Source organism: Notechis scutatus, chromosome 1 (assembly GCF_049901735.1).
Source record: "Notechis scutatus isolate UNSWTSFEM ecotype Mainland chromosome 1, rNotScu1.2, whole genome shotgun sequence".
NCBI lineage: Eukaryota > Metazoa > Chordata > Lepidosauria > Squamata > Elapidae > Notechis > Notechis scutatus.
This window is the reverse complement of record NC_142009.1, coordinates 275280496-275295519: the sequence shown is the minus strand read 5'-3', so window position 1 is coordinate 275295519 and position 15024 is coordinate 275280496. Positions and strand designations below refer to the sequence as shown.

The following is a 15024-nucleotide window of genomic DNA, read 5'->3' as shown; positions in this document are numbered from 1 at the left end:
AACTTTGTCCCCTCTTTCTTTGCTTCTAGATGCTGCTTTTTTCTTTTCTTTATGTTTTGCCTTTTTAAAATTCAGATATTCTGTTATTTCAACTGAGGAACAAGAAGGTAAAATGCTGTTTTTCATTTCCATAATTAAAAACGCTGCTGCACCATGTATATGAACAGCAAAGAAGATCACAATATGTTTCTTGTTTATATTTTAACATACCTACTTATGGGTCTTAGCTGATGATAGCAATTGCTGTAAAATTAGAAATTTAAAATTACAGTGAAATTAACTCTCTTGAGGGGGAGAAAGGAACATTTGTGTCACAGGTTCACGCGTTCTCCCTGCCTGATAATACTATATTTCAGTGATATAAAAGAACTCTGATGCACGGTTCTGATTTCTTATTAAATACAGACTAGCTTATGTTGTATATAATGAAAAATCTATAAATTTTAGATATGTACCATCTAGACTTATTGCTGTCAAAAAAAATTCCCTGTTCAGATAAAAAATGTTAATATAGATAATTGCTTTGTGCTAATCCTGAGAATGAATTTAACTTAGTGTGATTACCTCATTTTTCTTTTTAGGAAGGAACAACCAAAATTGGAAGAAGTGATTCAAACCAGGACCAAGATATTGGTAAGAATTATGATACATGATCCAGAGGTTTAGAAGCTTAAGATCACCTTAATTAAAAGCTACATTATGGTTTTTCATGGATCCATTTATAATTTATTGAGCACGCGTACATAAAGTTGCCAAGAAAACTGCTTGGACATGTTTATAAGATCACCAGGAGTTGAGCTTCATTTAAAGAAGATTTGACTAATTTTCTACATTGACTAACATTAAGTTCATCAAATGACATATGTTTCAGTAGGATATTATGTTCCATTATAAATAAATAACATTATAAATTTGATAATTATGTTATAATGTATTATAATTGGTAGTGAATTATACATCAGTACAGTAAGCTATAAAACAAAATAATTCTTTCAGAAAATGGTTATGCTGGGTATTGTGAGACAGGTAAATCCTGTATGTAAGCACATTTATTGTATTGAGATTGATGGATTAAATTTTAATGATTGAACTTTTGTTTTTTGATCCTGACGGGAACACTGATATGTGTAACATGCAAGTATTCCTTTCACCCCGTATATACAACTCTCACATGCATATACCACACCCACTGCTCCTCGCCACTTTTCTACCCATTTGTATACACACCTGAGAAGAAGTATGAAACAATATTGTTTTCTCCAGCCACCTGCTTTTATTAGTGATTTTATTAAAATTCATGATTTTAAAGTTAGTTATTGAGAAGAAGATGAAAAAATGCCCTTGGGAAGCAGAGACATAAAAGCTGTAAACCTAATCCTTTTCCATCTAAGCTGTTCTGCTCAAGATTATTGCTTTCCCCTTATGCTCATGCAGTGAAAAACTGACAGTCTTCCACCGCATTGACATGGGTTGCAGGAGAAGGAAGGAATCAATGGAAATTATTGGTTTTCCTCTAGGAATCAATGGAAATTATTGGTTTTCTTTTACTAACTTTCAGCAAGCAATCTGATCCAGCCAGCTAACACATTAACCTGGTTTATGAACATTAAATTGTTATTTTTTCCACTAATTATATAATAACAGCAAATAGAAGCCCAGTTCCTGCTACTCAGCTGTTCATGCTGACTAATATTGCCAGAGGGGATAGTAACCTGCAAGCCATTCATCCATGTCTTCATTATTTTAGGCATTGTAGAAATTATTATTACTACTAATAAACATATCAATTCTGACAAGTTTTTCTAGATACACTGAAGGTTTGAAATCCATACACTTTGTAGTGTTGCAGGGTCAGGGCATTGAAAAGGACCATTGTATTGTAGACAATCAGCATGGGATTGTGACTCTGCGGCCTCTTCAGGGAGCACATTGTGTTGTAAATCATCATGAAGTAACTGATTCTGTTCGTTTATCACAAGGTAAGAATTTGATGTTCACAGAATTTTTAATGCCTAAGACTCGTACCTGATGAAATCAGATATAGAACTAATCATAGCTAATGACAGTTCTATTTTCCCTAGGTTTATCTAATCCCGTTAAAACATGTACATTGGTGACCATCATACACATTTTTCCCTCTTTTGTAATATTTGAACACACGAGTCACCCATTAAATTTCTGTGCAATATAGTCAGGACAAACAAAAGAAAGTAATTCTGCACATAATACACAATCTGTGGAATTAACTTTATTAGATGTTGCCTAAGGGAGCCAATAAGTGTATTTTTGTATTGACGTTCAAGCATTTGAAGCACTGCATTGTTAAACTGCTCTGGCCAGTCTGATAAATTTGCTTTCTGGCCAATGTATCTCCTTAGGTAAGTGAGCCAAGATAGATGCACTTGCAGATTATTTTCCCACACCATAGTGAAGATTAATTCAAATTTAATGTTAATTCACGGGTCTTTGTATTTTATTGTTGCTTTATTTTATTTTTATCCCCGCTTACTATTTTAGTCCCTTATATAGCCTTCTTTTTAGAATTTGTATTTTTCCATTATCTGGCCTCTGTAAAGAAAGTCCTGCCAATATTTATAGGATGCTGATAACAATTTGTAGTTTAAATAGACATAAAATGTTTTTTAAAACTTTATCACTTTCTAATTTTGCTTCCCCCTCCTTTCCCTCCTTTTTAGGAGCTGTAGTGGTCCTTGGCAAAACTCACAAATTTAGATTTAACCATCCTGCTGAAGCTGCCCTTTTAAGGCAGAAGCGTTCAGTAAGTTTTGACTGCATTCTAATTTTCTTTCCCAATTACTAAATAGCATTGTATGTTATTATCCAGTAAAGTTAAGTGCTTTTAAAAGGCATTGAAAAGAAAAAGAAAAGAAAAAGAATTCACACAATCTTTTACGATGATTCTTCATTGGTTTTGCCAACCAGTCATATTTGCTGGCTAGTTACACTCTCCCTGAGGATATAGCTTTCATGTTGCTCTCACCATCGTTTCCATTTCAGTACTTCAGAACACTTCTATAGTTTTCTGGTACTGAAGGAAATATATGTAGCATCATGTCCACCCTGTTTTTCCCCCCCAGATATAGCACTGGCATATTACACATTTATTCGGTGTAGCCCATGTGCCACAGATTGAGAAGTGAACATCCAGGACATGATCTGCCATTACTACAGAATACTTTGATTCATGTCTAAACCTACAATATAAAAGTGAAATTAAATCTATATTTGAACTATTCAGACACTGGGCTCCAGGAAATAAGGGACTATATTCTGCAATAGAACTCAGCAAAAATGAAGATTACAAGTAATTTAATGCTTCTCTGATTTTTATTTTCTTCCATATTGTTTGTTTTTAACAGATCTGTGAAACTTCCTCTGTAGTGAATTTCAGATCTCTTGAATGGCTAGATCTGGGTGGAGATTTTTCTTCCCTTTCCTATAGCTTTTATCCAGCTGAAGCAGAAAGGTAGGTTAAAAAGAACAAAGATGTCATTTTCTGGATTCTGTTTCCCCCCCCCAGTTTACAACCCTAGGATTATTATTTTTTACAATGTGAATGAGCCAGTATTAGAATTCATTCCTTCACTGTTCTATGGTAGTGATTAACCAAACATTTTATTTATTTTAATTTTATTTTAGTGTTTATATAAATAATAATTTCTTTTATTTTGAGAGAAATGGAAAGTGTGTGAGAAAGTGGAGCATATTTACTAGAATTATGCAAATGGGAAATCAAGTAATTAAGTATTACAGTTCTATAGAGCAGCACTGTGGCCTAGAGGTGAAGATGCTCCCACTCAGAAAGTTGAGAGTTCAATCCGAGACAGAGATCTTTGTCTATCAGGGCACAAAGACAAAATACCTGGTGAGAACTCCATGTAGGCATCAGGTGGGCATCTGTCCAATAAATGCCTTACTACACTCAATCACCCCAACCCCACCCTGAAGCAAGGGATTACAGGGCCATAAAAAGAAAAAAACAGTATTACAGTTATATGCAGTGAAAAAAAATTGTTTTCACAATATACATTATACAGTTAATAAGTAACACAAATCTTCTAAAACATGTCTGTCTAGGAAGATAATTTGTCCTATATTATGATGAGTTGAATGGGTCATGAGTTAATAACAGCTTAGGGCCATTATCTGCTTTCTGAATAGCGTTATGTATAATGTACTAATCTATTGTAAGAGTAAGAATTTCACATTTATAGAAATGAATTCATTGCATACACATCACCTAACATGGATTTTCTGGTCTCCCAACTTTGCAATTATTAGAGATGGAAAAATGAAAGATCAGAACAGAGTAAAACCCAGTGGTTTGGATAAACTTAGTTTTTATTAGTTAATTAGATTTGTATTCCACCTTAAATCTAGGAGCTCAAAGCAGTATATACAATGCTCTGTTTCTCTTTTTCTCTTCACAAAAAAAGTGATGTGAGGTAAGCTGGACAACTAGATGGCCCAAAATCATCTAGTAAACTGAAGGTAAACTGAATTTAATTCCCCCCACCCAGAGTTCTTGTCCAGTGGACTTTTGCATTATAGACCATCTAGAAATTTTCAGATATTCAGTGGTATATATAGATATTAAATAATGTTGAGTAATTACTAATTTCTCCAACATTGAAGGCTCAGCAGTTAAAACACTGAGCTTGTTGGCTGGAAAACTGACAGCATGGGTTAGAGACCTGAGTGTTGTTCGATGGGGTGAGCTCTCATTACTTGCCCCAGCTTCTGTCCACCTAGCAGTTTGAAAGCATGCAAATGCATGTAGATAAATATACACCACTTTGTTGGGAAGGTAACAGCATTCTGTGTGCCTCAGCATATAGTCATGTTAGCCACATGACCACAGAAGTGTCTTTGGTCAACACTGGCTCTCTTGGCTAAGAAGGTGATATGAGCACCACCCCATACAGTTGGACACGACTGGATGGGGGAACCGTTTACCTTTACCTTTTACCAGCACTGCAATTGTGAGGAAGATTCTGTAAAATTTAAGGCTTGTTTCAATGTTGGAATAAGCAAATATGGGGAGGGTGTGGGGGAGTGTTGTTTGCAGAGGGTTAGTAACTCATCTAATATATTGACCTCATTGAAAGAGGCAGGGTGGACCTTTGGGAATAGGGTGAGAATTTTCTTTAATTTGTGCGGGGGAACAACCTCCATAATAAGACCATAGGTTAGTGGGGCGCATATAAGGTGATGTTCTACAGGATGCAGACATTAATCTGTGGCCACAGTCTCCTTTTGCACAGTTTTGAATAGTAATTTAGATTGTTCTGGGCGTTCCATCAATTATTTTCCTTAATTGAAGGATCTAAAACAGTTGCTTCTATTGCTATTCATTTATAATTTCATCTTTCATGACTTCTTGCTCATATAAGACTGTCTGGAGGAGAAATTTTGTTGCTATAATTGTTCAGGAACCATGCCTGTCACTGATCTTCTTATTGAAATATCAGTCACAAGTTTAAAAGGGATTCCAGTATTTATTGGAGTATTATCTGCAGTTTGTCTGCAGATTTAAATTCAGGAGCTTTGATGTGCAAATCCAAAGATATAAATCCACATGTGCAAAGAAAAGCATGAAGAAAGCTACACAGTTATATGGGCTAAGCTGATCCTGGCTATCCAAAAAGAAGCATGAAATCTGGTTAGTATTTGGATGGAAGACCATTAGAAATGGTCAGGATTATAAAATAGAGTGGGAGTGACAGCAATTCCAGGCATTACCAAGGAAACTTTATGAACATATCCATGTTGTCACCAGGAACGGAGTTTCATTAGGGGAAGTCTTTAACTTGCCAATTTTAGCATGAAGAAAAAAAAAGTATATGCTTTTCCATAATTATTAGTCAATTTTCTTCTTCAGGGAAGATTTTAGAAACACAGGTAGTCTTCGATTTATGATCACAGTTGAGTCACAAATTTCTGTTGCTAAGCAAGGTAGTTGTTAAGTGAGTTTTACCCTATTTATCACCATTTTGGCCACAGTTGTTAAACAAATCATTGCAGTGAATCATCCCATTTTTAAGCAAATCTGGCTTCCCCCATTGATTCTACTTATCGAAAAACGGCTGGAAAGATTGTAAGTGGTGATCATATGACCCTGGAACAGTGCAGTTGTCATAGAACCATGCCACTTGCCAAGCACCTGAATTTGGTCACATCACTATAGGGATGCTGCAATGGTTATAAATGTGAAAACTGGTCATAAGTCACTTTTTTCAGTGTAATAAGTTCAAACAGTCATGAAACAAATAGTTGCAAGTCAAGGAGTACCTTTACAGTACATCTTGGCCATCATCCTATAGTAGGTAAAGAAAATTAAATGGCACATGACGCATTTTCTTATACTCTGGGTAGCATTACTTTATGTGATTGATAGGGAAGAGGGAAAAATGCTTTACTTTTTATAACACTCCCCATCAGGGAATTACTGATAGGCTGAACTTGCTTAAATATTCTAGCCTGTGGTAGGTGCTGGAGAACTTGTAAGATACACTCCTTCAATCGATCTCTTAAAAATAAAAGCAAATCAATTGAAAGGTATTTGGATTTACTTTCTCAAAATCCATGTAAGAACCCTATGAACAATCCCTGGAACATAAGAGAGCAGCTTAAGAGCATTGATGTTTTAACAGGTAGCAAAAATGACAAATCACATTGTTAAACAGTGCAGCTAAATGTCAAAGTATAAAAAATACATATTAGAAAAAAGAGAAAACTAAAAACAAAAAGGAATTTAAAAAAGACTATTGCAATCACCATGCAGTCCATTTAATTTTGAACTGAATCTAGAACCAGACTGGTGTGCTCTTAATTTTATGTCAGCTGTCCTCTGATGTCAGATCCAATGAATGATCACCACAGTTGGTGTCATTCCCCCCAAATGTTCTTCAGAAACAACTACACACCTAATGCTTTTCCTGGTACAAGATTGGGCACAATAGTCTATCTGTCTCTAAAAAGGATGCATGTGGTTCACCAGCTAAACTGATGAAAAGCCCTGTGTGCTAAGAGTAGTCCAAGCAGCAGATGTAATATTTAAATAATGAAGCCAACTAAATAATATGAAAACCAGCTCCCTGTGTCAATAGATCAGCTGCACCTCAGTCTTTCCTGTGTGTAATTTATTAATCCATCCCAATGCTACTACAATAGGAACATCCACAGGAAAAGCTGAGGGTTATCATATATCGATGTCATCCATCAATGGCAAAGCTGTAGAAAAAATATATATATAAAGTATTATGCTACTTTTAAATATTCAAAGTACTCATGTTTCAGTTGCTAGAATTAAATGATTATGTCGTCTTTTCATAAACTTCAGTTGGGATAGGTTGGCAGAAGATTTAGTAGCTGCTCCTGTATCTGCATAATGTAAGTTTCATTTCTGTGTGTACGTAAGTGTATATATGTGCACATAAAATTTAGAAAAACTTAATTATGAATATTTATATACATTTGAATTCTTACACCAGTCTGCTCCATTTAATAAATTGTAGAGTTTTATCCTAGCTGCATTATTTCACAAGAGTTAGCTGTAGAATCGTTAAGTTAAATGTAATACCTGCTCCAACATAGTTGTTACTGCTGGATCTTGTACTTAGTTTATGATGTGGTTTTAGAAACCGACTCTTAATTGGATGGATAGTCTAGGGAGGAGAGGAATTGAACAGGAATTCAAATTGCTGGATGAACCAATGTGTTGCAACTCAGATTCTAAAGACTCCAACTGTCCAGCTTTCAATTATTTGGGAGAACCTTTGGCAGATTTATGATCTTTCCGTACCCTTATTGTTTAAATCAAGCATTCAATAAAATCTACAAGAGCAAGAAAGAATGTTTCTGATAAAGCTTTTTCTTTAAAGAAGGTTAAGGGTTTAAAGAACTATATAGAGAATTTTTTTTGCTCATGTTGTGTTTTTGTGGCTCAGTATTTGACTGCAGCAGCAAAGCCCTTGGTTTCATTGACTCGGCAGATGCTGCCATAGCTACTAAAAACTGCATTATGCTGTAGAAGCCGCCAGATTCTGCATCAGCCTTAAAGGTGTTTTGTGAAGGGAGGAAGGAGTTATACAATAGGATTGCAGGAACCCGATGACAAAACATCACAGAGAAAACACAATTGTATTGAAGGTTAATTTAGTGTGCTTGCTGTAAAATAGAAACAGAAGAACCCAGCTGTTTCTACAATCCTGGAAATATTCTCAGTAATTAAATATGTATGGTTTTTAAAGGTCAGTTGAATTTTTAAAATTTGCATTGTTACTTTTTCTTAATATAAATACCAATGTTGTAATAATGCTGTCATGCTTATTTAATTGATGAGGAATACATGTTAATATTTCTGAAGGGCGTTCTGAATTCCACATGCTTTAGTTGATGTTGATGATCTGCATTTCTAATTCCAAAAACAGAAACAGAACAGAGTCTTCTGTATCTCTTTCAGGTGGATTATTTATCTTTTTATCTTATGTTTGAATTTGAAAGCAGTGGAACTTAAGCAGTAAGGGAGATGGGGGGGCTTGAAATGCAGAATATGAGTGCTTTTTAAAGCATCTACTATTGTTCCAATACTTGGGTGGCAATGTTTTTTTTTAAATCTGTAAAACAGCTAGCTGCTTGATTTAAAGGTATTTAAATACCTTTAAATTTTAGAATGTAAAATGATTGGTTACCTTTATTTAGCATATCCACTTTGCATAGAATGTTTGGAAAAATGAATTGTAGATAAACAAAGCTAGAGTTCTAACTAAGGCTACACTATAATTTATTATCTATAAAATAAATGTCAATCTAGTTACTGAAATTCATATTTGTATTTTGAACATCAGAACCGATTGTGGTTTGAGAGATATAACCCCAGGCCATGATGTTTTTTTTAGTTCTCTAGTTGTATTGCAACAGAGGTTCTAATGTATTCCACGATAACTATTGTCAGGGTCACTGTATGAAACTTCCTTACCCACCAGCTTATTGCAATGACCTTTCTGTTCTCAATATGGAGATGACTGTACTTATTTTTTGGCTTGAACTTGCTGACATCATTGAAACACCTTTGCAGCAAAATACTCATAATTTCCCATATGACATTAATTGTATACTGCTGCTTTATGTCACAATATTAGCATACAGTATTAGAAAAACTGTCATTTCCTGACAAGGAATGTTTCTTAAAGTCCATATTCCTTCCTATTTGCCATAAGCAAAATATTTTGGTGACTGCAAAGAAGATAATTACATAGTCCTTCAGCTTTGTTCATATCCAATGTTTGCATCTAAAATATTGAGATTTATATAAATGTTATAAGCTTCTCATTTAAGGTTACTAAAATCTCTTCCATTAATTTTGGATGTGTCTACATTTCCCATTTTTATATTTGGAGCGAGAAAGATAAAAGAGTTGTAGCCAATGTAAAATCCTTGAGGACTATAAAAGAAACTGGAGAAAGTATGATTTTGATTCAGAATAATCCATATACATTGATCTGTAAACCTAGTAACAATGCCTGGGTTTGTACATCACATGAAACACAGCCTGTCAGTCATATTTTAGCCTAGTGTCTTATGTGAATCCAATTAGTACAGTAGTTCTGAACATTTAACCAGTTTGATTAGTAGTACAAGCCTTTACAAGAATTCAGAAATATCAGGTAAAAGATAAACCAGACAGGATTCTAGGAATACTCTCTTAGGTTTGCTGGCTTCTCCCCAGCTATATTTCAACTGCAGATAAATTACTACTTAAGCTTGATCTTCACGTGACACTTTAATCTGTCCAGAAGAGAAAGCTAGAAATATATTATCGAGGTCATCTGCTTTCAGTATTCAGTACTGTAAGTATCACTTTAATATTTCAAATGGAGTTTGGGATAAATGTGAACAAAAATTAATAGTGTGGAGTAAAATAGTAATATATTATCTTTAAAAAACAGGATCTTGCTGCTTTTAGAAAGTGTTGACTCATCTGTGTTTATAGACACCTGACAAATAAAACAGATACCGCAGATTTGCTTGCTTATTTATTTATTTGTTTGTTTGTTTGTTTATTTTATTTTCAGGCACAAAGAGCATAATTCAATCTTTTTGTTACTGGACCTTATACTTCGCCTGTTCTTTATGATTTTAGCTGATCCTATTCAAAACACTAATAGAAGGTTTAAAACTGGAAAAGCCAGATGGAATGAGAAGGGGTTTCAGAAACAGTGATGAGGGGAGGACAATGTGCTTATACATAAACAAGTGAAGACAATGTGCTTGCACATAAAGAATCATTCCTTTTTTATTTAATGAAAGTTTTTCCACCCCAAGGATTTTGTTAGTTCTATCTTGCCAACAGAATGAAACAGGGAAGAAAATTGTCCTTCCTTTTCAATCTCCTGAACATCCCCACAATCTGCTATGTCAATTTGTGAACAGGGGCCAAGGGGTTACAGAAAAAGGAGGTCCAATGTTGTGAACATTTACTCATATGAAGAAACTACCCATAATGTGTAAAACCACTAGGTGTGATAATTGGAATTGCACCTAGTATTTAGTGTAACACATGTTACATTTTATGCAAGGTTAATTAATGTAACACATGTTACATTTTATGCAAAGTTATTAAAGTTGGATTTAACAACAATTATAGTGATGGCCATTTTTTGCAGCCTTATAAAAACTATGTGAGTGACATAAATACATAAATATCATATTTAGATGCCAACATTGTTAATTCATGAGGTTCTAAATGTAATTAGGTAATAAAATGTTTCCTTGGGATGAACCTACTAACAGTTAATGAGTTTTGAACCACATACAATGTTGGATTGATTGTATGAGTGGTGGCAAAATAGAATAGTGGAGGAGATTTATCTTCTGTTTAATGTGACCAATGAGAATTCTGATCTTACTGTGACATCACACATATGAACTAGTCTGTTCTCAGACACACAAATGCATTTTATCGTTTCAGCATATCATCTTTGCTATCCTTTACCTGTATTGAAATCTTCATTTGTACAAATAGATGCTTCCATTTTCCTGATTTAAAAGCTAATCTGACAAAAAAGGATAGAAATATGTTTCTTTCTTTATTTAAAATATTTTTCAAATTTTCTAGCAATGAACGGAGAGATCTTCCATATGAAAAATGCCAGCCAAAATTGAAAAACCATGAGATTCTTCAATGCAGGGAAATTCAACATCAGCAAAAATATATTGAAGAATTACAACAGCAAATCCAGGATGGGCAGATCAAAGCTGAGCAAGAGCTGGAGCATGAGCAAGCAGTAGTTGATCAGCAGATCAGAGAAAGTATGACATGCTGAGTTTTCTACCTCTTATTATTACTTTACATTCTTATTTTTAACACCAGTGCTTTCTAGTTGGATTGATCTTTTCAAGAATTCTTTAATATGTATCTTGACCTTCTCAAAATGAATAATTTGAGAAATTTCTAGTCTGTAAATTGGGATCTGGTTGCAGAATTTGTAAATTAGATTGCACAAGGTACTTCCTTTTATTAATCTTTAGGTCAAAAGACATCAATAGAGTAGAAACATCTTCCACCTCAAAAGCAAAAATAATGATACTTCTGTGCAATCACTAAGTATAATTGTTGACCTTAGATGTTTTCATGCTGTTTGTGGGCTGGTTTCACTCAAGATTTGAAGGGAGGGGGAAATCAAACTTTCTGAATTATTAAGACTAAGGAAGACTTGATAGCAGTCTTCCAATATTCCAATATATCACAAAGAAGAGGGAGACAAATTGCTTAGGATTACCATTGAAATTAAACAAGGAGGAAAACAGATTTCTAGAAGACCTCCAAGGTCCCTTTCAACTTTGTTATTCTCTATTCTGTCAGTCATCCAGGGAATGATTCGACATATTTTGTCCTATAGCTGCTCTCTATCTATAGAGATTCTCAGTCAGATTTAACAGATTAACAGAGTTGGAAGGGACTTTGTAGGTCATCTAGTCCAATCCCCTGCCCAAGCAGGAGACCCTACATCATTTCTGACAAATGGCAAACCAATCTCTTCTTGAAAGTCTCAAGTGATGGTGCTCCCACAACTTCTGAGGGCAAAAGCTGTTCCATTGGTTGATTGTTCTCACTGTCAGAAAGTTTCACATAATTTCCAGGTTAAATCTCTCCTTGTTCAGTTTCTATTCATTGTTCCTTGTCTGGCCTTCAGGTGCTTTAGAAAATAGCTTGTCCCCTTCCTCTCTGTGGCAGCCCCTCAAATATTGGAACATTGCTATCATGTCTACCCTGGTCCTTCTCTTCACTAGACTAGCCATCCAAGTCATGGTTGACCCAAAGGTGCTTTTTCAAGAGGCAACTGGACTTTCTGGAGTTTTGGGTATTGCTGCTGTCAGTGAGTAAACATGGCCATAACATCTCTATTGACATTGGTAGAATCAAAAATCCACAAGTATACTCTTGTTGCATTCTGTTCAGTCATATTCTCATTTAAAAAGAATATGGATGATCATTATGTTTTAAATATGCTCGCTTGTACTTCAAAGCCTTCAGTACGTTTTCTATTTTTAAAAAAACCTTATTTTTGTCACAAAGTAGACAATAACTTATTTTCACATTATAAACAATTACAGAAAATCTTAAAAACTCCAAAATTAGGTAGCTATTTTTTTGAAAATGTTTCTCACACACCTCCTTTGGTTGTAATATAAGTAATTTATTCAGCGCAGTAGCTTTCAGTATTTTTTTCTAGAAGGCTATAATAAAAGGTAGGCTCCGGTATATATCTGTTTAATTTGATTTCTTTTACCCTTTACACTGAATTAGGTAAAGCAAGTACTTGATGCAGAAGTCAGCCTTGCCAACTAGGTGTTATTTGCAATTGTTCATAATAACAAGATTAAGCACTAATGAGATTGCATAGAGCAGCAAAACTTCAAGGCCCTTGACATTGTTTCAAAGGCAGTATAGGCAATAGATCACAATTCATGGGATTACAAAAGCTACTGATTTTTGTACTGATTGACAGATTGAATTTACTGCTCATCTCTAAGCAGTTCACAATACAAAATCCATAAAAATACAGTATCACAAAATAGTGTTATATAGCCAAAGCCCCTAAAAGGTATCTTAATTAAAAAAAAGGGGGGGGGGCTTCATTATCAGCTAGGCCCCAATGCCTGAGGTCCTCAAGGCTTTCTTTAAAAAACTAATAGCGTTAGGCCATCTGAATCTCAGGGATAATGCTATTGCCCGACTTTATTTAATTTCTTAAAATGAAATGAAATGAAAAATGAAATCAAATGCATGAAATATAATGCTATAAGAAAAAGATTATGAAAATTTAACAGCATATAGTATTCATTAGCATTTAAAATGCCATAGGACTATCTGATATTTTGCCTACAAAAAAAATAACATTGAGACTTTCCTGGATAAAATCAACATAGAAGTAATTTAATGTTACATTAATTCTTAAATAGATCCTGTCTGTTGATTTATTTTATTTTATTTATTTTATTTGTCAAGCGATTATAAGATAACAGGTATAAGTATAAACATAGTTATGAATACATGAAATGGATACATATAAGAAAAATAAAAAGAAACAATAGGACAGGGATGGTAGGCACTTTGGTGCACTTATGCAAGCCCCCTACAGACCTCTTAGGAAAAGGGTGAGGTCAATAGTAGACAGTCTAAGGTTAAAGTTTTTGGGGTTTGGGGAAGAAACCACAGAGTCAGGAAGAGTATTCCAGACATTGACCACTCTGTTGCTGAAGTCGTATTTCTTGCAATCAAGTTTGGTGTGGTTTACCTTGAGTTTGTATCTATTTTGTGCTCTTGTATTGTTATGGTTGAAGCTGAAGTATTCGTTGACAGGTAGGACATTGCAATATATAATTTTATGTACTATACTTAGATCGGACCGAAGGCGGCGTAGTTCTAGATTTTCTAGGTCTAGAATTTCAAGTCTGGTGGCATAAGGTATTCTGCAATGAGTAGAGGAGTGGAGAACTCTTCTTGTGAAATATTTCTGGACTTTCTCAACTGTATTAATATCAGATACATAGTGCGGGTTCCAGGCTGATGAGCTGTATTCAAGTATTGGTCTAGCAAATGTTTTGTATGCTCTAGTTTGTAGTGTGATATTACCAGAGAAAAAGCTACGCAGTATGATAATTAGAAAGATAATAAAAGCAAGAGCACTTCTTAATTTTTGCATTTATTTTGTTTGTTCCTAGATCGGCAGTGGCTCATTGATGAAAAGAAACGTTTGGCTACCCAGGAGCAGCAAGAGTCTGCTGTGCAGACTGAGGTCAAATCATACGCTGAAACTGGAGTTCAGCATGAATCAGAATTGGAGATTGGCCCTTCCTTGACAGAGCAGAACAAGAAGAAATTAGTGCAGCTAGAACTTTTACGAAAATACTCTTTGAAGAAAGCAGAAAGGCATTTGAGTCAAAAGAAGCTTAAACTGCATTTGGAGAGGATTGTGAAGAAGCAGAAATTGTTAGAAGCAAAGAAAAACCTGGAATGGTTAGAAGCTACTTGCTGGGTCAGCAAAAACAGTGTGATATCTCTGCAGTTCTTGAATCAAGATACCAGCATTAAGTCTTCAAATTGCAAACATTCATGGCCAAGATCAAACCCAAACCCAAACCCAGAACGTTTGCAATGCCAAAGGAAGACTTGCTTAAAACCTCAGTCACCACAATCCAGGTAACTAACATTTATACTTAGCTTTTAATGTATGTGTGAATGCATGAAGAAAGTGGTGTATATAAATGCCCCTGGCAAGGCATTGAGTACCTCTCTGATCCACGTGCTTAGACTTTTCTGGGCTTCCTGAAGAATCCAGATAGGGCACGGATCTCTCTCACACATGTCAGAATGTATCCCAGACATCACCCTATCTTCTTCTGTGGAATCAATAGTCTAAAACAAATCCCAGATGACATCGCAAGACATTACTTCATTCACCTCCTCTAACCTCACCCATGCAGAGTGCATGCCAG

The 15024-nt window shown here is 35.0% G+C and overlaps 1 protein-coding gene across 1 annotated transcript in view; it reads left to right on the top strand.

Annotated features, from left to right (window-relative positions):
- Positions 1-15024, top strand: part of STARD9 (StAR related lipid transfer domain containing 9) — a 97551-nt gene that overhangs the window by 54141 nt on the left and 28386 nt on the right. The window contains exons 17-22 of the mRNA XM_026671282.2: positions 582-633; positions 1842-1979; positions 2697-2779; positions 3381-3487; positions 11141-11334; positions 14251-14728. Coding sequence (XP_026527067.2) covers positions 582-633; positions 1842-1979; positions 2697-2779; positions 3381-3487; positions 11141-11334; positions 14251-14728 — 1052 coding nt within the window. The remainder of the gene's footprint in view (positions 1-581; positions 634-1841; positions 1980-2696; positions 2780-3380; positions 3488-11140; positions 11335-14250; positions 14729-15024) is intronic.